At 38.8% G+C, this 24,006-nt stretch overlaps 1 protein-coding gene across 3 annotated transcripts in view; it reads right to left on the bottom strand.

Annotated features, from left to right (window-relative positions):
- The window catches only part of KCTD16 (potassium channel tetramerization domain containing 16), a 224,389-nt gene extending 203,087 nt beyond the window's left edge, over positions 1 to 21,302 (bottom strand). For 2 of the 3 annotated variants that reach the window (XR_013992424.1, XM_081036000.1), the window contains exons 1-2: positions 20,650 to 21,302; positions 19,144 to 20,279 (exon numbers count right to left, since the gene is read on the bottom strand). Coding sequence is in view for 2 of the 3 variants with exons in the window: in XM_081036000.1 (XP_080892126.1) it covers positions 19,144 to 19,975 (832 nt within the window). In the remaining variant the exon portion in view is untranslated. The remainder of the gene's footprint in view (positions 1 to 19,143; positions 20,280 to 20,649) is intronic. The other variant, XM_081036001.1, reaches the window with a different exon arrangement.
- Between the last annotated feature and the right edge of the window lie 2,704 nt (positions 21,303 to 24,006).

The following is a 24,006-nucleotide window of genomic DNA, read 5'->3' as shown; positions in this document are numbered from 1 at the left end:
TGAGCACTTGAAATATGGCAAGTGTGACTGAAGGACTCGATTTTTGAATTTTATTTAGTTTTAATGATTTTAAATTTAAAAACTGAACCAATGGAAAATATTTAGAAATACATCAAAATGATAATCTTTTTGATATATTGGGTAAGATAAAATATTTTATTCAAATTAATTTTATTCTCTTATTTTTACTTTTTTTCATGTGGCTACTAGAATATTTAAAATTATATGCACAGCTTGCTTAATGTTTCTATTGATGAGTGTTGCTCTAAAGACTGCAGATTCTACCTTAGGGAGGAATCTACTTTAGATTCCATCAAAAGGTGTTTAATTGCTAGAAAGAAAAGACCCTTTGGTAGCTTGACCTTCTAGCATTATAGTCACATATGACACACAGATTCTAGAAACTCACAGCTCAGGTCTGAATCCTAGCTTCATTTCTTAGTAGCTGTGTGACCGGGAGCAAGTTGCTTAGCCACTCTGAACTCATTATTTTCTGTGTTTAGATAGTGGATCTAATATATTAAGCATGTAAGCGCCCAGAACATTTAGCTATTACTAATGTTGTAATCACTGGCAAAAGTTTTGTTATTTGAACGTTATTAGGAGATTATCGGAAATTCCAAACATGAATTTAAGAAAATTTATGTGTAAGAAAATGGGCCATATATATGAATCTGCAAGGGATAACAGTCTATTCTTTGGCAAACCATTAAGTTGCAAGAATATTCGAGACTTGAGAATAGCTGCCTCTTCTTAATGAAGAGTTAGATATGACTGAAAACCTTTGTCTTTTCTTCCTGTGGTGCTTCTATTTCTGGAAGACTCTTGACACTAATAGGGAGCAAAGCTATAACAGAGGATGGGGAGTGACTTTGTCAGCTTCTATCTAGTTCAGCCTAATGCAAATCCTATAAGCAATATTTCTGGATAGTGATTTAAGCTTATACTATGTTGGCTCCTCTAACCTCCAGAGTAGGAATAAATACTATAGACTCTATCACTAGATTAAAACCTAGTTAGAAAGATAAGACACAGAAAAAGAAGTCCCTTAGCATGAAATAGCAATTTAAGATAACATAATTTGTGTGTGAATTTGTCTATCAATCTTTATTCCCCACTGGAATGTAAGCTTCATGAGAGCAGAAACTTGGTTCTCCCTGAGTTCCCAGTACTTAAAACATATCTGGTAGAAAGTAGGTGCTCAATAAATACTTATAAATACAGAAAAGTATACCACAAATCATAATCAGATATCACAAGGTGTTACATAAGCATTGAACAGTGATGTCAAGTGAGCTACACTCAATTCGCAGTGAAAACAGAAGGAAGGCTCTGATAAAAATGTCCTGTGGTTACTAGCTGCCTACAAGTATCCCCACCATCTAAGATAAAATCCAGTAGCATAGAACGTCATATATGGCCCTTCACCATCTGCTCTCTACTTAGTTTTCTAGAGAGAGCTTTCGTCTGCTCCCTGCCTCTAAATTCCAACCATGAGGTTCAGAAGACAAGCCATAATCTCATTTCCATGCCTTGGCACCTGCTTGTCCGACTACCTTTAACACTATTCTTTGTATTGTCTACCTGATAAACTCCTCATTCCTTAGTCTCTGCTTAAGAACTGCCACCTTAGGAAAGACATCCCTAATCATTCCACTGAATTATTTCCTTTTCTATTTTTTTCCAATACCTTTATCATTTCTATATTATAAAAGTGTCCCATATAGTTGTATGTAATACATTCCTTACATCATGTTGCACAAATTAAACTGTAGATTTACACTTTACATGATAGGTACTGCCAAATAAGAAAAGAAAAATAATAATAATAACACGCCTAATTACACCTCCCATTTTAGACAATATCTTTAAAATAGAGTTCCTACATTTCATATCTTTTTTTTTTAACTATGATTTTCTTTTCCCCTTCCTAATTGAAAACTCACCCAACTGGCTTAAACCCAATGGTATCCACTGGAGGCTAAAAATTTGGCTTTTTCAGCATGCTTAAAGATTTCCATCTTTGTCTCAATTATATTAAGTTTATGAGGTAAATGCTTCTTATCACCAATATCAGCACTTTTACTCTCTATTCTCTACTCATTTTTTTATAAGATAATAAGGGCGAGATGCAATAAAATACTCAAATAATTATTCAAACATGTTCATACTGACAAAGACGATAATGCGTCTGGAACTGAATTCTCAACAGCAATTCCATACAATACTTTTCATCCTTGTAGCCCTGGAACATGGAACCATGCAGTGTGTTAGGGTTTAGTAGGTGCTTAATAAATCACCTACTATTTGGTGATTGGTGGTTGGTGAATGACAGATTTCCCAGACAAATGACACAAAGCATTTGAAAGTCCCCCAACCCCTTTTAACTAGACATGGCTTAGAGGGAGCAAAACATTCCATATGTAGAAGCCACTGGGCGGGGGTGGAGTGGGGGAGTAAGAGAGGAGTCTTATAAATCGGATTCAGATCCCAGAGTTGATACCTCCTACCTTTGTGCTCTTGGACTTATTTACCAACTCTTAGCCTCAAACGTCCATTCTAAAATGAGGCAAACAGAACAGTTGTGAAGTTGAAATAACATAATTTTTGGTGCTTCCAACATCTGTGTAGATGATTTTTGAATACTCCCAAACCCTCTCTGTTCCAACAGTCATATCTTCTACCTTCCCTTAGACATTAACTTTCAAGGTTATACCTTGGACTGTGTCATTATTAATTGCTGGACTGTCTGTGAGTCCAGTTTCAAACATCCCACCATCTCCTCCTATCTTTCCAATTTTTTTTCTCCAGGACTAGATCCCAAAACCCTCTGACTCCATAGGGACCCTCAATCCATTCATCCTACACCTTTTTATTTCCCTTCATCTCCTTCATGCCCTCACTGTATTTCTTTCCTAATTTAAATTCAATAGTCAATATTTTAATAACTCTTCTTGGATACATCGTCAACTCTTCTGTACTCACTTTGCAAAAACCTCATGCATGTTGGTTAGGGTTAAATCTGGGCCTGCTTCCCACCTGCGTCCATGAAGCTGGACTTGGTTGGAGAAAAAAGTACAGTCACGCTGACTGATCTAACTTTAAACTCATGGCCACTTGCTTCAAATGCATCTTTAATGCTTCCAGTCAATAATACATTTCCCTCATTCATTCACTCTCCCACAGTCCTAAATAACTATTTTACACTGTCTTTCTCTCTCCAAACCCCAAATACTTCCTTCTCCATACTTCTTATTTTACTAAGCAAATAAAAGCAATCTAAAGGCAGTATCAACCAGCTCCCACGAAAGCATGCAAACTGTGTCTTTACCCATATATTCTATTACTACTTGTTTTATATATGTATGCATATGCATGTATATGTATATGTATATATGTATTATACACACACACGGTGCCAAAGAAGTGCATACACACACATTTTAAGAAAGGAAAACTGTATGACAATTATAATACTCAATGCATACCAATAACAAAAGGCGCATACAGGTCACGTTTGACTTCTATAATTACAGAGTTACTCAAAGTGGTTACTATCAGCGTCCAGACACTTCTGATTACGGTTAACTACTGTTTGAGCAACATTGACCAAAGTGTCCACTTGTATACATTTTTTGGCACCCTTGGTGTGTGTGTGTACATATATTATATTATATTTACATATATAATATACATGTGTGTACCGTGTTTCCCCGAAAATAAGACCTAGCCAGACAATCAGCTCTAATGCCTCTTTTGGAGCAAAAATTAATATATGACTTGGTCTTATATTATATAAGACCTGGTCTGTTATATTATTTTATTTGATATATGATATGATATATTATACTGGGTCTTATAATAAAATAAGACTGGGTCTTATATTAATTTTTGCTCCAAAGGACACATTAGAGCTGATTGTCCTGCTAGGTCTTATTTTGGGGGAAACATGGTATGTTTGTGTGTGTGTGTGTGTGTGTGTGTGTGTGTGTGTGTATATATATATATGGATATATATATATATATATCCATATATATATATAGCTATATACCCATATATATGGATATATACCCATATATATATCCATATATATCCATATATAGATATATATACTATTACTATACCTATTACACATCTATTCCGTATTTATATATCCTATTACTATAGATGAACTCACAAGACTCATACTGAAGAATAAACTCTTTATGCACTCGAGGCCATTCTTTCTTACTTATCCAAGGATGACTCCAGCTATCTCCTTTTCTCTCTTCTGTATTGTCAGTTTTTCCCCACCTACTGGAGTCCTCCTATCAGCATACAAAGTTGCTATTTCTTCTACCATCTTAAAAAAGTTCCTCTTTTGATCTCAATTTCTATATTTCTAATTTCTATATTTCACTTTATAGAAAATATCTGTGATCTATGAACAGTCCGATATAATTTAGCAATTAAAAAGAATTTACAGTCTTCAGAGTCAGACAGACTTGACCGAAGTCTGAATCCTGATTTTATTGTTTACTAGCTGTGAACTTGGGTGAGGCTCTCCCTAAGTCTGTTTTCTCATCTATAAAATGGAAAAAATAATCCTCACCTAAGGTTGTTCTGAAGAGAGAACAATGTAGTATCTGCAAAGCACAGTGCCTGCCATGTGATTTGTCCTCAATCAGTGACATTTATAATTAATTTCAGGGAAAAGTAAACAGTTAAGTAGAGAAAAACAAAAACTCTAAGAAATGGGGGGGGAAAACAAGATTCTATACTTCCCCATCTTTAGGATTCTATGATTTTCATTAAGATTCAGAAGGGAAGGGGATTGAGAGGGTCAATTGGTTTTAAAACCCAAGAACCACTTTTTCGTTTTAGTTTTGGTTGTAGCCTTGCTGTTGATATAGTTATGCTTCTACGGTCATGGAAAGGTAATTCTAAAGTAACATAAAATACTTGCTCCAAAATTATATTCTTAAGTAACTCTCCCCAAACTTAAAACTAGGCAAGCTTCTAAAAAAGGAGCTCATTTTTGGTATATTTTATTATTTAAACAGAGTTTTGGGTTAGTCATAGATTCATGCTTAAATATACCTGTTCTCTGGGGACCAACAATGCCTGACAAGGCATCTGTATTATTCTCGTTTAAGACTACTTCACTCATCTCAGGTTTGCTACTGATTCTAGAACTAGACACTGCTAATATACCTTGGTAATTTATCTATTGTTTTCTTTTTATTACTTTTTTTCTCAGGCATTTGGTGGAGTGGAAGAAGACACGGAAAAATCCTTCCCATTCCATTTCAAAGGTTTCTTGACATTTTTTGGTACTATGAAATCTTATGCCTTTTTGTATCAGTGGTACCTAGGAAATCAAATTCTTAAAAATAATTCTGTGTAGGAGTTTCTGGGAGAAGAGATTGTGTCCCAGAAGTTCTGTGTGGGTAACTGAGGACAGATTTGCAGATTTCAGTCCAATCTGGTTCAATTTTTTGAAAGCTGAATCATGGCGAAATCATGTTCATAAGGCCTGAAATCTGAAGGGGAAAAAGGGAAATCAGCCAGCACCTTCTGCCATCCCACCCCTGCTGGAGTTTGTATGTGGGTTCCTCTCTTAATCTTGGGAGGTGGTTCTCTTAAAGAGCTGCTTTTGGCAGTTTGAAAAAGATAGCACTGCCATCTGATATTTCTTTGGTATGGCAGTTAAGGGTGCCAGAATTGGGGTCAGGGCAATTGGGGGTTGAATTCTGCTTAGATCATTTATGAGCTTACATAGCAGTTCCCCAGGTTTGTGGGGTAGGGAGGGTTATTTTAAAGTTCAGCCACATCCATCAGTTACCCTTGGCCTCCTTCAGTGCACTGTTAACCACCGTTCTTGATATCAATGAGTGAACTTTTCTCAAACTTAACACTACTAGGTTCTTCCCATACAGAAATTCTGAAGCAGCCAGTAACAATGACCTTGAACAAGTGAAACCTCTTTAAGCCTCAGTTTCTTAGGGTGGAGGTTTCATGAGGATTAAATGAGAAACACTTGATGTGATACCTGACATAGAGTTCAATAAAGGATAGCTATGATTATTGTTAACATCTCAGTTTAAATACATGCCACTGCATACCTATATTTTATTTCTGTATGCTTAGGAGGACTTCAACAACAAATTAAGATAGCAATTATTTGATTACATTGCATTGGCTTGTTTGGAAGAAAACTTGTTTTCCCATAAAAGGAAGCCAATTACCAAGGCAAATCATAGGCTGTAAACAATATAAAAATATAGCTAGGATAAAAAGAAAGTGTTCCTGCTGTTTTTATACAGAAGAATATGGCTGGTATGAGGGATTATTTGCAAACACCCCCAAAATAGATTTTTTTATTTACAATTAATTCTTCATGTCAGGATAGAAAGCACCATTTCAACCAGAGATTTTATCACAGTCCCTTAAGCACTGTGGAGGAAATATACATTATATTGATCTAACAGAATAATGTACTAACCTTAGGCTTTATTCACAGTATAGAAAAGTCGGTTGTAAAGACCATCTTCCATGCGTTCTTTCAATAGAAATAACTACCATTGCTTGTGTTGTTACAAAAAAAAAAAAAATATATATATATATATATATATATATATATATATATAAAGTGGATAATTAAGGTAACTTTCTCTGCAACATACCAAAGATGGAGGCAAAATTAATTTAATTTTGCTCATTACTTTTTTCTAATAATTGCCTCCAGTTCATCATTTAGTCCTGTCCTGCATACTAATGCAATTCAAATGAAAATAAAAGAAGTGGGAAGGAATACACAGCTAAGAACCTGACCAATAATGTAAAAAGGCAGAAATTCACCATTTGTTTAGAATGTCTGGGTTAGCATTTTTCAAACAGTGACACTGAGCCAGAGGGTTCCTGAAAGGTCCCCAAGGGCCACCAGAAAAATAGAAAGAAAGGGGGAATAAGGAAGAATGTTTTACTCTCACCCAATTCCCACTTCAATCAAAAACAACACTACTTTGAAAGATTGTGTAAGTCGGCTTCTACCTAAGACTTCATTTAAAGCCTGAAGACTCTGAAGACTCAAAAAGAGAAAACAATCATGCAATACTGAGATTCCCCCCACCTCTCAGGATACTCTGATTTTATAAATCAACTTGGAACTCTGTCTTGAAGGATATGCTTCAAGCTCCCATCCAGCATTACAGTTTATGGGGTTCCAATAAAGGGTTCCTTTTAATTCATTTAATCAGTATCTTCACACCGTAAGTATATGATCATTACACAAATGGAGGAGACCAAAATATACCCAACATATTTTTGATTGTATGCTACTCAATCTTATCTAATAAGAGAGCTGGAGCTGTAGTCCCATAAAAACCTGTTTGCTTATTGTGACCATTGGTATCTAAATGCTTTAACTACTTTCTAAATGAGCAGATTTAATCTTTCTTCTTGGGTATAGTTACCTTTCGTTAAGATGTCTCTGGATGATCCCTCAAACTAAGATAAAATCTGCCTTAAGAGCAGACATCTAATCAAGCAGCACAGTCATTTCACATATGTCATATTATTTGCTACTCAGTGTCCACGAGGCAATTAAAAAGCTTCACTATTAGTGTTATACAACTGAGGTACCTGAGGATTGGAGAAGCTAAGTGACTCATCAAAGCAAGTTTCCCCTCTCTTGTTTACATTTTTTATCCTCTCCTTCATTCATGTCTACTATGCTATACTAGTATACATAGCATATTTTTACTATATTAGCCAGAGTTTATATATATATATATATATATAATCAATTGCCTTCACCATGAGAGAGAATCCTACTATTATAATTTTACATGGTGGGGTGGGGAGGATAGAAAACAAAATCACTTAATGGAGTATATACTATGTGCGACGCATTGTAATAGGAATATAAGACAGGAGGACAAACATAGTTCCTGCATCCCTATACCCATGAAGCTTAGAGGAGAAAGAAGGAGGAGGGGGGGGAGGGGGAGAGGGAGGAGAAGGGGAAGGAGAAAGAGAAGAAAAAGAAAGTAAATCACGCAGGTAATTACACATGTGAATAAGGCTATCTATGCTGGAAACAGGGTGATGGATAGAGAATGACCAGGAAGACACTGGCTACTTCAGCTACAATAGTAACAGAAGGCCTGTCCAAGGAAAATACATTAAAGCCTAACTCTGAAGGTGAGTGGGACTCAGAAAGACTAGGAGTGAAAGGAAGAGTATTGTGGGGAGAGGGAATACAAGTGCCGTATATTGCAATGGGAAATAGACTGGCCTATTTTAAGAACTGTTTTCAAAAGGATGGTGTGATGGAGCACTGTGGATGGACGAGTGCCTTCAGAAGGGGCAAGAAAGGAGCGTATACAGAAGGAACTATAGGAATGCATATTATGTGATGTGTTTTTTCCTTTCTCAAGGTCATGAACTGTGTATAGTAGTAGTCCAGAGTGAAACCAGTGGGCAGCAGCGTGAGATTTGTTTCAGCAGTGGGAGGGTCACCTCTATATTCTCTCAGTTTTTTCCTTCCAGGTCCAAACACACTCATTTGTAAGATAAACTAAAAGAGCCTGGCCATGAGGTGCCCAGCTGTTGATGAGACAAGCTAACAAGATGGTATGGCCTTGGCTTAATCTTCACAACACTGCCACGAAAGAAGCTTCCTCATTCTCCTTTCCCTGATGAGTGTTCTGAGGTGTAAAGAGGTTAAGACACTTGCCCAAGTAAGCCCTGGTGTGACAAAACGAAGGTTTTTATCCAGGTAGGTCTGATGTTGTTAGTTCATTTAACCATATATTCACTCTCGCTCACAGGATGCACTCATGCTCAAAAGTAAAAAACAAGTAAAACTAAGGCAAATTTCATTCCCTTTACATTTCACGTTTTCTTTAAAATGTGGTGTTATGAATTTATGCACGTATGCAACAAGTGCTTATTAAGCAGCCCCTATGTATTCAGCACTGTGGTAGTTATTGCAAATGAGTTGCATGTGAGACTCACAAGGTAAATCAGAAACTCTCAGTTAAAGTTAAAATAATAATAATGACACACAGCATTCTGAGAATCATTATAAAAGGAGACTACATACATAATCATAAAGTACCTTTAGGGCTATCATTTGGCTTCTGATTTTGCACTTGTACTTTCACAAGACAAAAGTTTGAATGGAAGAGGGGACTGAAGAGGTTAAAAAGGAAGACATTGGTTGCTGGAGTAACTAAATCATTCACACAGCTATCACTGGAAAAAAATCTAATTCAACAAGAAAAGAAATGGTTGCAAATTTTCTTGAGGTTCTCCTACGCCATCATAGGTAGCACTTTCATGACTCCATCAGCCAGCTAGTATCTTAAAGTCAACAAATGCATTAAAGATTTAAGCATTTTCTCCTCTCTAAGCATTAATATAAATTCTAGTTTAATTTTCTGACTCCCCAAGTTCAGATTAGGAGCTTCCTCTCTATTCACATGAACTTAGGCTTCTCATCATACTAGATTGAAATTGCCCACTTACTAGTCTAATTTCTTCTAAAACAATATGCTCCTTGAGTACACTGACCACATGCTTCTTGTTCCCAAGTCTCAGGTGCACAGTAGGTATTCAATAAATATTTCTAGAAGGAGTGGGTGAGCCAACCATTGCAGAGATGTCTAGAAACTTAGCACACACATAAGCAAAGGGTATAACAGGGTCACAGTGCCTGGCACTTACTCGTAGCCAAAAGGCTGCAAAGAGAGAGAGAGAGAGAGAGAGAGAGAGAGAGAGAGAGAGAGAGAGAGAGAGAGGAAGGTTTGAAGTGCCTGCAGTTTCTAATCAATGAGGTCTGTGACATTGTGAATCACTTCCCTGGCAGACTGTGGAGAAGTACTAGGAAATCATTAACATAAGGACTTTGTGAATCAAGATCTTGATTCTTTGAGAACAGATATTCTATTTTCTACCCACCTCAATTGGACAATCCTAAAAAAAAAAAAGTTACTTTATATAAGATAGGTCCTCCATAAGTGTGAAGCAGTCAGATCTTTTCAAACAAATATTTTATATTATTCAGCATCCATGGGCCTAAACACGGCCTTTAAAATGTTGAAAGTATCACACGTTGTAGCATCAGTCATTACTGCTCCATGCCAAAGGAGTAGCTACCTATCCAGAAAAGCCAAGCAAAACCGCTCATTTTCTAAAGCACGTTTTTCTTAAGCAAATAGGAGTTAACAGCTTTCTGTTTCACTGCAGCTTGATAAATTGCACAACTCTACATAGGTATGCTTCTGTTTAAAGCAAACAAGATACTTCACCTCGCTGGCTAGAAAGCAAATTAATGAAAAATGAATTCTGTATTCCATTTGCATTACAGTGTAAATTTGCAGGCACCTGCCCGTAGGAAAATTTCTCTACTTGATGTAACTGAATGCTTAAGCTGTAAGAAAATTAACCATGATGCTTGACCAGTGCTTGATGTGTTTTGTGTTGTAGGCCAGCTCGTTCTGTTTGGGGTATTTTCAGAACTCAGCAACACTTCTCCGAGTATATTCCATTGGTTTTCATTTTATGCCTCTGCCACCCTCTGACATCCATCTGCTCATTTCCCTTATCCCAGTCACTAGAATTTCTCTGCTGCTCCAAGGTCCCCTTCACAAAACAGTCACCACTACCAGAGCTTAGGTATCCTCTTCTCTATTTTGTTGCCTGGTAGGATTGATCTGGACAGTCTACAATATTATCTAAAACACAATATACAACTGTCTGAAAGTCTCTGAAATATGCTATCGTTGTGTATAATGGGTTGGCCCCTGTGTTCACCTACGTAACTAGTTCCTAATCATATTATATCAATATACTCAAAATAAAAGGTCTCTATAAATTCAGGTGGGGAAATTACTAGAACGTTCTGCTTTGGAATGGGACTGATGAATAAAAGTTGAAAGGTATGAATTTTGTCACATGGGGCGGATTTGGAATGGGTCACATGGTAACAGTCCCCATTAGCACTCTTATTTCCTTTTAATGTCACAGAGCACAGCAACTCACAGTGTGAAGCAAAATGTCTTGTTTTCATTTCTGGAACAATTTTAATGATCCTATTGTCAGTGTCATACTCAATAATCATTCCGTGTCACCATAAAGGAGACTACTCTCTAGGCTGAGATTCATAAAGGTTATTCTAAGTCTACAGTGACTGAATATGTCATTTAAATTGTAATTCTTAATTTTCAATTCTGCCACATATTCTCCTAGGTTCTGGAAAAAAAAAACACAGTTGGAAAAACAAGGTGGTCGAGGGGAAGGCACTAGTAATGACTTCCATTATGGAATAGCCAGGGGGGAGAAAAGAATCACTAGAATTCGAAGTTTTTTGAGAGGTTTACTTTATGTGTATTCAGATTTAATTAAAATAAATAGCTTGATTTTTTTCTTAAAAAGTCACTTGTAGAAGTGTTTGTTTGTTTGTGTGTTTACTTGTTTGAACATGCATAGAATCAACAGACTGGGCAAAGTATCCACAAGGACTATTAGAAAGAATCAGATACATTATTTAGAGGAAGTACCTGTGTCTCATCCAGTATTCCCAGAGGTCCTCATAATTAATTTTTATTTTTTTGGTTTTCATAATTATTTACTAACACTTCCAAGGCATGGACAAGGTCCCAGGCACTGTCATGAGCACGGGAGATTTTGCTGCTGGTGTTTTTTCCACTCCCTTGAGCTAGAATCTCTGTGCAGGTGCTAAGAGCAGAGAGAGCATCTTTGAGTGAGAATTCCAATTTGTATGCAAAGTGCTTAAACTACTGGTACAGTGCTCAGTGGCATTAGAAAATACCACTGTTATTATTTAAAGCACCATCACTCCTCTCCAGTTCTTCTATTAAGAGACAATGTAATGGTATATTCAAGACAGTGTCATCATTCGTGACCATAATAGAACCCTGCAGTGGGCATTTATTTCTCATTCCTTTGAGAAATATTTACGGAGTACCTATATTTTTGCTAGATACTATATGCCAGTTATGATGAACCTGACAGACACAGTTCCTATCTTCACAGAGCTTATAGTCTTAATGCTAGAGAGACCGTTAAATAAGCAAGTAAGATACAGTGTTATTTGTGCCATAGTAAAGAAAAACAGGATCCCATGGGGCAAAGATAAGGAGTTGCCTAATCCAGATACAGTAGGTTAGGAAAGGCTTCCCAGCAAAAGTAACCTCTAGAATGGAACCTAAAGTCTTTAATCAAAGCCAAGTGGAGGCGGAGTTCCAGGGGACATCACGTACAAAACTGAAGAAGGAAGTGTATGACAGTACTCCTTCAGAGGTCATTTCATGAAGGGCAAGGAGTTTGCATTTAACTCAAATAATGAAGAACTTGAAGCAGAGCAGTAATATGGTCAGACTCAAAAGAGGACAGCATCAAACATGGAGTGGAGAGGACAATTTAAGTAAGTAATCTAAAACAGCAAAGCTGGTGGTCTGGGCCAAAGCAGCATTAGTGGAGATGAAAAGAAATGGATGGACTTGAGAGAGAGGAAAACGAACCAATCGGACTAGTCATAGATTGAAGCGAGGGGTTGTGGGGAAGGAAGAGTCAAGGATGACCAAGATTTCATTCTTCCTTGGGCAACGGGGTGATGATGGAATTGCCAGTGACTCAGATAAGGCACACAGGGAGAGATGAAATTTGGGAAACACACATGAGGAGTTCCATGAAGCTTCAACACAGTTGAAAGAATCCAAGAGTACAAAATTAGAACAGCCCGGAGGAGAATTTTCCCACCCAGAAGAATTCTTCCCCCCCCCCACCCCGTCACATAGGACCCTCCGCCAGGACCCAGTGCACGTGTGGGTAGGCTCACTACAGCCCTGATGGTAGCCACCCGCCTCACTAACCCCCAATCTAATGATGAGAACAGCAGTGGAATACTAGATAGTTCTTGAATGGCTTGAACGAAAAATAGGTATCTGCTATATAAAATAGATCCTTATTGCTATTTATCTATATGATAAATATGAAAAACTAACAATAAAAATATTCTCTTCCCTTGCCTTCAGAGTATATAGCATTTCAATCTGTCAAAGCAAATTAAATGTGGATTTGCCATCATTTATGATGATTTCTTGCTAGGAATACTGAACTTGAATCTGATCAAGTCTCTAGAATCTCGAGTCTAAATCTAACAAATGTACAGAAAATAGAAGGGTCTGAAAAAAAATATGTTTATGTCATCACAGAGATCATAGCGATGGATCAGCATAACTCAGAATGCAGGACATTTAACATGACAAACAACTTGGTTTCTTCAGATAAATTGGAAAAAGAGAGAGAGAGAGCAAGAGAGGAGAGAAAAAGGGAGGGGGGAAGGAGAAATGAAAAGATAATTAGGATATACATTTTGTCACTTGGTTGCATGTAAGTTATATGCAATTGTTTTTCTTTAATTTCGAAAGAGAATAGAAATAGCAGCCAAAGGTAATGAATGGATCTCATTTGGATCTTGACTCACACAAGCCAACTTTAAGAAAATATTGTGAGAAAAATCAAAGCAATTTGAACACCAACTGCATATTAAATTATATTTAAGAATTACAGCAAGTCCTCGAACAATGTCGTTTATTCAACGTCATTTTGTTACAACATTGATGAGATGTCATAGGAACTTAACTATTGTTTCTATCAATCAGCCTATGGTAAAACTGGTTTTGTTATACAAAGATTGGCCTAAAGTCACAGAACGTTGAGGACTTACACATTAATTTTGTATGTGACAATTGCATTGTGTTATTTTTTTTAGTTCAAACATAATATACTATATTTTAGAAACATATAGTATAGCATTTATAGATGAATGAAATCATTGCTGTCTGAAATTTACTTCAAAATAATCCAGTGCAGACAGTAGGGAAAGTAGGTAGGAATATATATGAAACAAGATCGGTCTTTAATGATAATTGTTATTATTGGAGCTGAGTGCCTCGACACTTGGATGCATTTGAAAAATTTCTGTACTAAAAATGTTTAACTGACTTGCCAAGAAATCCAGTATTTGAGGAAAGTTATAGCCAAGACCAAAGAAAAAGAGCAACAGTTACGATGCAGACACTGAGTATTCATCTATCAATTTCTGAAGGAACTGCTTTCTGTGCACTGGACTGGCACTGCCTCCTAACACAGTCACTCCTCTCCATAGTTTGTATTTGGAGGGGATCCAAATGGAGCTTTGTGGCACATTAGCTGCTAGTTCCATTTCTAATTCCTTCGATAAGATCCAAACCTTATTCGGCTGTCAGTGGCATTTAGTTTTCTCTTTCCAGTTGTACAGATATTTTTTTTTAACTTATCAAGGCACTTGTGGGCAATCTGAGAGACCTCCCTTTTCTATCCACATATTGGCACTTGCTGCCAAATTCATTCAGTGAGGCCACAGACCGAGGAAGGGACTACTTGAATCACCTTCCACAAGGGATTGGGCTCTGGTAACACATCTCGTTTGGCATGAAAAAGCAAACAATATAATAAAATATCTTGCTAACATGCTTCTATCACTGTTATATCGAACCCAATGCTCAGAGCACAGCATCTTAAAGAGAGAAGAAAAAACTCCATCCACCACCCCTGCCCATTATCATCACCATCACCATCCAATATCTGCCCATACCTGAGTCTAAATTGACCTCTTGATGAAGCCTTATATTTAAGTTGTGCTATATATTGTTTTGGTTATAAATTAAGGCACTTCAAGTCTAAGAACGCTGCCTTCAGAATACAGTTTCCTGATCCACAACTATTAAACTATTAAAAGATTTCTTCTGTACAAAAACCCCTGAGAAAAGTAACACCATGCCTTAAAAGTATGCTAAATATAATGACAGAACAGAGTTTTTTACTGATAACAAGTTTTGATTATAGCATGGAGGGAAAGAACATCAAAGCAGGAATCACTAAAACAAGAGGGAAAGACAGCATCTAAGGTAGATAAGATAGAAAATCATCCCAGAAAGTGGAGATGTCCGTGGTGGTAGAGGCCATGATTCTGTCCTGTTGGCTTCATTTTGAATGTACCAACATCATATTTCTATGGGTAATAAGCATTGACATTTTCATTGGTATCTTTCAAAGTAACCAGGAGAACTAAGCTGGAATCATTTCAGGATTCCCACCTGTTTTCCTATTAAAAACACACTCACTTACTGAAGTTTTTAAAGTCCACGTTGGGTAAGTTATTCAGAGGCCAGATCCACATATCCCTTCCCGATACAAGGCCATGCAGCCGAATTCTAAGTGAGAAATCATTTTCTGATTTGCTTTTCTCCAACACCTCATCTCAGTCCACAGCCCTGAAAATATATACTACGTACACAAAGCAAGTTAGAGACTTTCGTGGCAACCGCCCTTTAAATGTAAGGAAAAGAGGTAAAGAGAAGAAAGGCTAAAATGAACCTACGTGCAGCAATTTGTTAAAAAAGTGATGAATTGGTATCTCTCTCTGTAATTCACAGAGCTCAGAGTAAGTATCCTATGAATTAAAGTCCCCAGTTGTGGTCATGTTATCACAGTTTTATTAGAGGCAAATGCCTTTCAATCGGAGTGCTTTCAGGCACTTGTCTGAAGTAACTCACTCATGAGTAGGATTGAGGAAATGTGCATAATTCTCTTCCCACTTTCTCAGGCATTGGAAAATGGCTCTAAATAAGTGGTTCATTTATTTCCATGCACCTGTGATTTTGTTTCTAAGTGGTGTGAATGGCTATTGAGTATCTGGATCAGAACTTCTCTTTTCCAAATTACTTAGCTCCCATTTCATTTAGAGGTGAATCAAGAAGGCATTCTCTGATGTTTATGATATTACCTCCTCTATACAACCCTTGAAGGAGGTAATTATTTATCTAGCCAGGTGGGAAAGAAGGAAAGGTACCTCCTCATTGGTTGAAATTGAAACAAAAAACATATCTAAAATACCATTTGTGAGGTAATCCCAGGACAGACATTTCTTTTGTATGTTCCTGTATCACTCACATTTTCTTGGTTGCTGGTAAGTGAATTATAATCTATAGTATCTCACATATCGTATTTTGATGTGTAAGCAATGTAGACACACATTTCTTACTACCCTCTCAAATACATACAGACACCTGTTGAATTTAATTGTTCATGGTTCACAGTAACTAAACACGCAGTTCAAACTACCTGAGGCTGATCATCAATTCCAGGTCTACATGAAGATTAAATGAGGCAAAAATCCAACCACTTAATAATTGATTGACAGATTTTGGGTTAATTTCCCTTTGGAAAACTTCTAAGAAAATTAGGCAAATAGGAAGAAGTGGTCTCTCCCCATGACTGTCAACCACCATATGCAATGTATTAACTTCTTGCTGTTTATTTTTTACTGTGATATGGATCCAGGGAAAGTGACTGCATTATCCCTGGGTAATTAGAAGAGTGTGATTGCTTGGAGTTAATTTCTTGGATCTATGGAGTCTCTCTCTCTCTCTCTCTCTCCATAGATATAGATATAGATATATATATATATATATATATATATATATATACACACACATATACATATATATGTATATATACATATATACACATATATATACGTATATATATGTATGTATGTATATATATATATATACATATATATATATGTATGAATTTGAACTAGGAGGAAGCTGAGTTCCTCCACAAAGAGCATCCTTTTTTTGTTGGTTGTTTGGTTGGTGGCTGGTTGCTTGGTGGTTCATTGGTTTGTGAAAATGTGGGCACACTCCCGGAGCTGTGTGCTGCCCCTTAGAATCAAGCCGGATGCAGCTCCTGCCCTCTGAACACTCTACTCCACACTGCACACAGTGGCCGGGGACTCGGTGGCTCTGAGCCGGGCTTAATGGGGCTAGCGCTCGCTCGCCGAAGAGTGCAGACAGTCAACTGACGCTTTAGAGCACCTCCCACAGTTTTGGCCCATTACCCAAGCACAACAGTTTGATGAATTAATGCTTATATAGGCACAGTTGGCAGCTTCTAATTAAATAATTATGGCTAAGCAGCTGTGAGGAAGCTGTTATGCACCCTAGAAAGCCAGCTGTCAGTTTTATTGGTCCTAAGACAGAGGAAGAGTTAACACGGAGCCATAGATGTTGGGCACTGAGGGGAAGCTTATCACATGCGGCATATATGCTGTGCGATATGAAGTTGCTGTGTGTTTATGCCAGCCTGTCCGTGGAGGGATGGAGGGCAAGCTGCACCTTGGCAACCTCTCTCAGCAGTCCAACAGAGAAGGAAGCAGTCATACGATCAGGAGAACAGAGCCCCTCCAGAGGGCACGGGGTTAGATACATGAGTCTTTGATGAACCCAGAAATGTCACTGAGCTAATAGGCATGTCAGGTTCTGAGCCTCATTTAGGTGACCAAGTGATGAGAAATCTAGTGCAGTCTTTTGGGGCAGGGGGCGGTGGGTGGCTGGTATGCTTTCATTTATTTGACTGAAGCTTTTTAAAATGCTGTTTTCAAGTATTAGAAATTGGAGAACAAGGTAAACATCACAAAGCTAGATTGGAACTCTCCCTACAGTGCATTTTCTTTTTTTCCAAAAAGGAAGGAAAAGATATTTGTTCTACAGAATCACAGATAAAGTCAGAGTCCTTTACAAAACGCTAAAAAGCTAGAGTCTTATCGCTACACTAGTGGGAAATTCACCAGAAGAAAGAAAGCAGTATCGGGTGACTGAGCTCCATCACACAGGAAGATACAGATTATAGATAAAGGCCATGAATAGGGTTATTGGACCAAATCACGCTTGTTACTACATATCAATATGATCCTGAACTGATAGCTGATTTTATTATTCTCCATAGGCTGTCCTTTCTACACATTCCACATATCTTCACTTCTAAACACCCAACGTATGAATAACCCACTACGGAATAATTTGGTGTCCCACTGGCCAGTCCACCAAGGTTTCCGGCACTGTCTCCAAAGGAATCAGCACAACAGTAGGCAAAAATCAGTCTGAGAAATTCATTTGTGCCTTTATGTTTAAAGGAATTTAGACATTTTAACCCCCTAAATGTATGGGTCTGCCTTAAAATAAGAATAGAAGAAATCGAACATTAACACTGGAAAAATATTCCTTATGGGATTCACGTCCCAATCCCCAATCCTGTTGAATATCAGCAGTTAAATCAAGCACTCAACTTTACAGACTTATTTATTGTTCTCCTGTCAGAGGTCAATGGATTATAGTTTATCTAAAATAATGCCATTTGAAGAAAACAGGCAATCTGTACCATAAATTGTCATCTAAGCAAATGGACTGACCTCTAAGAAACCCTTATTTTTTAAAAAAGCTTCAGTACAATAGTTTTCTCTCCTTCTGGTTACCTTTTATGTCAGCAATTCTATCACCTTAGCTGTCTAGATGTTTGCACGTGATTGACAATTCTTAAGAATCTAGCTCCTTTTAGATGGATCTTAAATGAAGTTCAGCTTAATTAAGTCTGCAGTGCAACTCAAGTCTCACTACAAAATGCTAAAGAGTCCAACGGCTGATTTGTAAAACCTATGAAAGCAAATTTTAGACTCGGGTTGGCGTTGGGGGTGAGGGGAAGGAGGAAAGGGGTCTTTCATCAGTCTCTACTGCCATCTAGCCAAGATCACGTCACTCAGTACAGCACCCATTTGTGTTTTCAAAGCCCCCCCCCCCATGAAAGCAAGTCTTCAGCAACCAGCTTCAGAGACCCCAAAGTTCAGATAAAAGAATACACAGCAGCCCTTCATCCACTTCAGTCTACCAATCTCCATGGACCAACAGCCCAGTTCTAATCATTGCCTTATCTTCACAATTCATTATCTGGCGAACTGATATATGTGTCTATTTTCATTCCACATATTATCTATGCCAAGATCATTTGCATCTTGTGATTTTTTGAGGCCTTTGAATATTCTGTGACTTCATTGGAAAAGTAGATAAAAGTTGCCTTCGGTAAGACATGAGAGCTGAATTATAACCTCTAATGCTCTATACCCAAAGAGTTAAAAAAAAAAAAAAAATCCCAAAATAGCATCCCTTAGACATCCACTGAACATGCAGACCATATACATCAGTAAAGAGAATCAATACACATGAAAAATAAAAAGAACCCTTTGCACTTACGGTAGAAGACATATTCAGTATAGCTTGACCAGATCTTGTCATCAGTATATTGGTTGACAAAAGATGCTGTCACGGAGGAGTTACAGGCCACCATGTGGAATCCACACTCTGACAACATATCAAAAGCCCTTTCCAGATGCTTGAATTTGAGATAAAATCTGGAGGTGTATCTCTCTGGGGCTCGGTCAGGGTCTCTGCTCTCATTCAGAGTTTCTCCAAAGACCTCCTTTGCCAAGGAAATCCTTCCACAAACCAAAATCCGGGGAACTCTCCGAAACTTGGCATCTGCCTGCCCCTCTCTGCCCATGGTACAGGACCCCCTGTAACCCACAGTAATAAAACCCCACTTGCGGTCCACAGGGAGCAGCGAGGAAGGGGGACAGATTCTGGTGTCGCTTCCTTGGGAGGTGTCTTCAAAGTCACTATGGCAGAATTCCTCGGGGCTTTGCTTGGTTTCATCAGGAGTCAGGAGTTTGACCAAGTCTGGCAGCTGGAAGTACTCAGCTTCCCGTTTCAGTCTTCCTCTTTCTGGAAAGTGATCAGGCAGGACCACCTGCCTGTCCCTGAGATAGTCCAGAATATAACGGAACAAGAATCCATCTCTGTCAATGAAAAACCTTCCCTTGGAGTCCTTCGCTAGATCAGGAGCCGTGTCTCTCTTTGGGGAAAACATTTTCCACAGGAGGGAATGAGGGATGCTTATTAATGTGGCATGGCGAGTGAAATAAACTTGACCCCCAACGTTCAGCTCCACGACCTCGGGGAAGGAGTTGGGAACGGCAGCCCCTTGTTCTCGAGGATAATAGCGACTACAGTTTCCACTCAGAGCCATTGTCCCTTTCTTCTTCTCTTCCTATTTTGCTCTGAAGGTGCAATCCAATGGAATCACAGCCCTATCCTTTGCATCAACTTGTCAGGGAGGCAGGAAGATGCTAACTTGTTAAAAACGACCTTCTCTTATCCCAGTTTTCTTCCCCAAGAAAGCAAAATTCAGAAGAGTCCACAGGTGAAGTAGTGTAAACCCTGGCTGGTGGTGAGCTATTACTCCATGGAATATAATCAACTCATCTCCATTTGCTCTTCCCCCAGGCTCAGCAGACAAGGCAGGCCAAGTCCCCAGTTACTCAGAGGTCTGTCTGAAGGAAAAGAAAGAAAATTATTTCCTCAAACCCAGCATGAGTCAGAAAAAGAGAGAGCACTGGAGAGAGGAGAGGTACTGAGAAGGAAGGAAGAAGGCAGGGTGGGAGGGAGGGAGGGAGGGAGAGATTATTTTACATAAGCAGCCCTGGAATTACTGATTTCAGCCATTATTCAACTAAATCTTAGCTTCTCTCAAGCTATTTTGTGTCTGCATGTTTATCCGTATGCCTCTGTCTCCAGAAATGAGTATTAAAAACATTTCTATTTGTAGTTCTTCATTGAAAAGGAATATGCAATTTTCAACTCCTGAAAAGGGATTTTTTTTTTTTCAGCTGGACAGAAAAATCAATAAGCCTCAGAACTTACCTTAGTGAGTGCTGGAAACCCTGTCTTGGGAAGAAATACCCATTTGCAAAGCAGTCAGCATCCACACTGAGCCTTGAGCTTGTCAAATCCCACAGAGGTAAAGGACAGAGGTATCAATGAAAAGTGCCAGAAAGATTGCTCTTAGAAAATAACAATACCATAGATATTTATATAAATGTATACTTGTAGGTATAGATGTATGTATGTATATATAGTCACTGCCAATCTCAAGTTAAAACAAGTCACACAAAAGTTAAACCGTGATGACAGGTGATTGGGTTGAAGAAGCAAAGCTGAGAAAAATATTCCAGCAAAGCGTCGCCAGGAAAAAAAAAAAAAAAGAAAGAAAGAAAAATCCAACCTTCCGCAAGAATCCTTAAACCAGAAGAGAGTTGCCAAAGGTACCGGGACTTAGAAGCTTTTCAGAAAGCCCAGAAGCAGAAAGAAAGACAGGGGTGCCCTGCTGGGGTCCCAGGTAGCCACCCCACCTGCCAGCAAGAGCGGACGGGCTCCCATGTCCCCAGCCAGGTGGCCGCCGGTGGCAGCCGATGGGAGCCGGCGCCGCCGCAGCGCAGAGACACGGGCGGGGGCTCGGCTCGGCTTCCGCGGGCGCGGGGCTGGGTGGTTCCACAGTTCCCGGTGCACTTGGGCTGCTGTCGTTTCAGCAGTGCAGGCAGGAAACCATCCAGGGAAATGACTATTACATCATCTTAAAGGAATACGGCTTGGAGGAAGCGCAGGCAGCTCCGAGTCACGTCCTCCTCGGTGACAGGTCGCCAGGACTGCACGGGGACGACGCGCGCCAGCCGTGGACGCGAGACTCCGGGGCGCTCTGGCCTCGGGGCGGGGACGCGGCCCCGGGCGTCCACTGCCCTCCCTGCCCTGTCCGGAGGTCTGGAGTTTCCATCCACGGGCCTTTGCTTTGCGCTTCCCTCTAGTCTTTAGACCTCCATCCCCCCCAACCCCCCAACCCAGGGATGAGATAAACCCAAGTGATTTTTCACTTGAAAAATCTACAAACCAACCCTTTTGCACAGGCACTGAATTTCTGCTGAAGGGCAAATTTCCCCTCGAAAGCTTGTTTAAGAAAAAAATTAAAAGCACATCGAATGACCCCAACGTTCAAGCTACAAAGCAGCTTTTTCAATCAGAGGGGAGTAAACCGTGTTCTCTCAAATGCTCTCTTCTTTTTTTTCTACCTTCTCCATCCCTCTGCCGCCCCCCCCCCCACATAAATAAATGATAAATAAATACAATCTCCCTGGAATTGATAGCGCTCTTTCAAAAGAATGTGATGAAGCACTGGTACCCTCAGAAAGCCCACAGTTTACACAAGTTAGTCGTTATCTCCACTATCTTCGCTTACCTGTCAGAAATTGTAACCTGCAACCTCTTTCTGGGGCTGTTTCCTTACTGAGCATCTCCTTGGGTGTGCCCCACCCCCTCCCCACTCATCCCAAGAGGACTCTGGTGGAAGACACGCCTGCAAAGAGACATTTTACTCCTGCCCCAGAAGACTCCCTTAAGTGCATCATTAGAGTTTCAGGAAGGCATTTCCAGGGCAACCTAATCCACTAACAAAGTGCTTCCAGTTGATCCTGCCAGTCAATAATGGCCCAGCCAACAGTTTACAGTAAGTCAGCTATTTCCACTTTAAAACACCAGTATCTTAGGACTCACATCCTTAATAGGAATATAGTACTTCATCTATGAATAATATATGTGAGACACACTCTATCCCAAACAATCGCTATTTAAAAATAAATAAATAAAATAGAAAGAATGAATTAGATATATCCCGTTTATTGCCCATTCTCACCCCCAAGAATTAGCTTGAAGGTAGACTCAGCAGTAGGATAAATTTCTAATTTGTCAATCTTTTCTTTCAATAAGTATCAGGTTACTGAACACAATCAGAATATTAGCTAACAGTCCAACACCTGATTATATTTGACTTTGTTTCTTTAACTAAAGGTATTAACCTGTTCTGGCCTCAATCATTGGGATCTTAATACTGAACCAATCAAGGAAATGTTTATTATTTGATGCACTTATATCGCCATCTACTGTCCCCAAGGTATCAGTGCAGATCTGTGTCCGACAACTTACCTGAGCCGCAAGTTAAATCTTTTCTCTTTATTTTAAAGTTTTTATAGTGGCTTGAGTATTACCAGAAACACGCTCTTCACCATAATGGCAAACATTTAGCTGCCACCAGGTCAAGGGAAAAAATAAGTCTGAATCTATGCCTATTAAGTATTGGGTTTGGTTGTAGTTAAAAATAAGCAAATGTTTTATTTCTAACAGAGTAGGCCTGCGTACCATGACAATAGCTTCGGAAAATAGATGTTAAAGTATTCTGGGGACAATTTGGCAGGAAGTGGAGAATGGGAGTAAGAAAAACCATTGCCTTTTAAAAGCTAAAAGGAACTTGAGAAATGGAAATCACCATCTCATCTTAAAGAAACAGAGGACCAGAGAGGGAAAGCATTTGCAGTCACAGAGCCATGGAGTAGCAGGGTGGGGTTTAGACCACTGCCTATTCAGTAGGATCAATGTCCCATTTATAACCTTACATATTCTAGAATAGGGATAGAGAGGAAGTAAATTAAAAAAAAAAAAAATCAAGATTACTACAGATTTGAAAACAAAAAACATCAAGTCATTTAAAAGAGTTTTTAACATTAAGTTAAATTGCAAGACTAAAGAATTTAACAATTTTAAAAAGTAGTCTTCTGAATATCAAAAACCAGGAGCTCCGTTCATTGATTTGGCTATTTTCTGAGACTAGTAGTTCATAACTTTTTTTAAAGAGTGGACTGCTTGGAGAATGTTATGAAATCTAGAAAACGAACACACAAGCATAAAAGTTTGCGCTCTATGTCAGGCTGAGTAAAGAGAAGGACCCACATTGCCAGCAATCTGCAAATTCTCTCTCTCTCTCTCTCTCTCTCTCTCTCTCTCTCTCTCTCTCTCTCTCCCCTCACAGTGGTCCATGCGGGGATCGAACCCGCAACCTTGGTCCTCCCAGCACCGCGCTCTAACCAACTGAGCTAACCGGCCACTTCTATAAACCTTTTTGAAATGCGATTACACATACACTCACATAGAAACACTCTGGGGGTTGAAAAAATAAAACATTCACCAGACAGCCTTAACCCGTGACCCATGGTTGGACCACATGACCTGAAAAGAGCACTCTGAATATGCATTTTTTAATAAACAGTGCAAATATCCTATGCTTTACACAATTGGATTGCTTTATATTCTTTTGTGCTAAAATGTTCATTTATGATAGTAAATTGCTAGAATGAATAAATAAATAAATAAATAAATAAATAAATAAATAAATAAATA

Source organism: Rhinolophus hipposideros, assembly GCF_964194185.1.
Source record: "Rhinolophus hipposideros genome assembly, chromosome: 23".
Classification (NCBI taxonomy): domain Eukaryota; kingdom Metazoa; phylum Chordata; class Mammalia; order Chiroptera; family Rhinolophidae; genus Rhinolophus; species Rhinolophus hipposideros.
The sequence above is the reverse complement of the archived record's forward strand: the minus strand, read 5'-3'. Positions and strand labels throughout refer to the sequence as shown.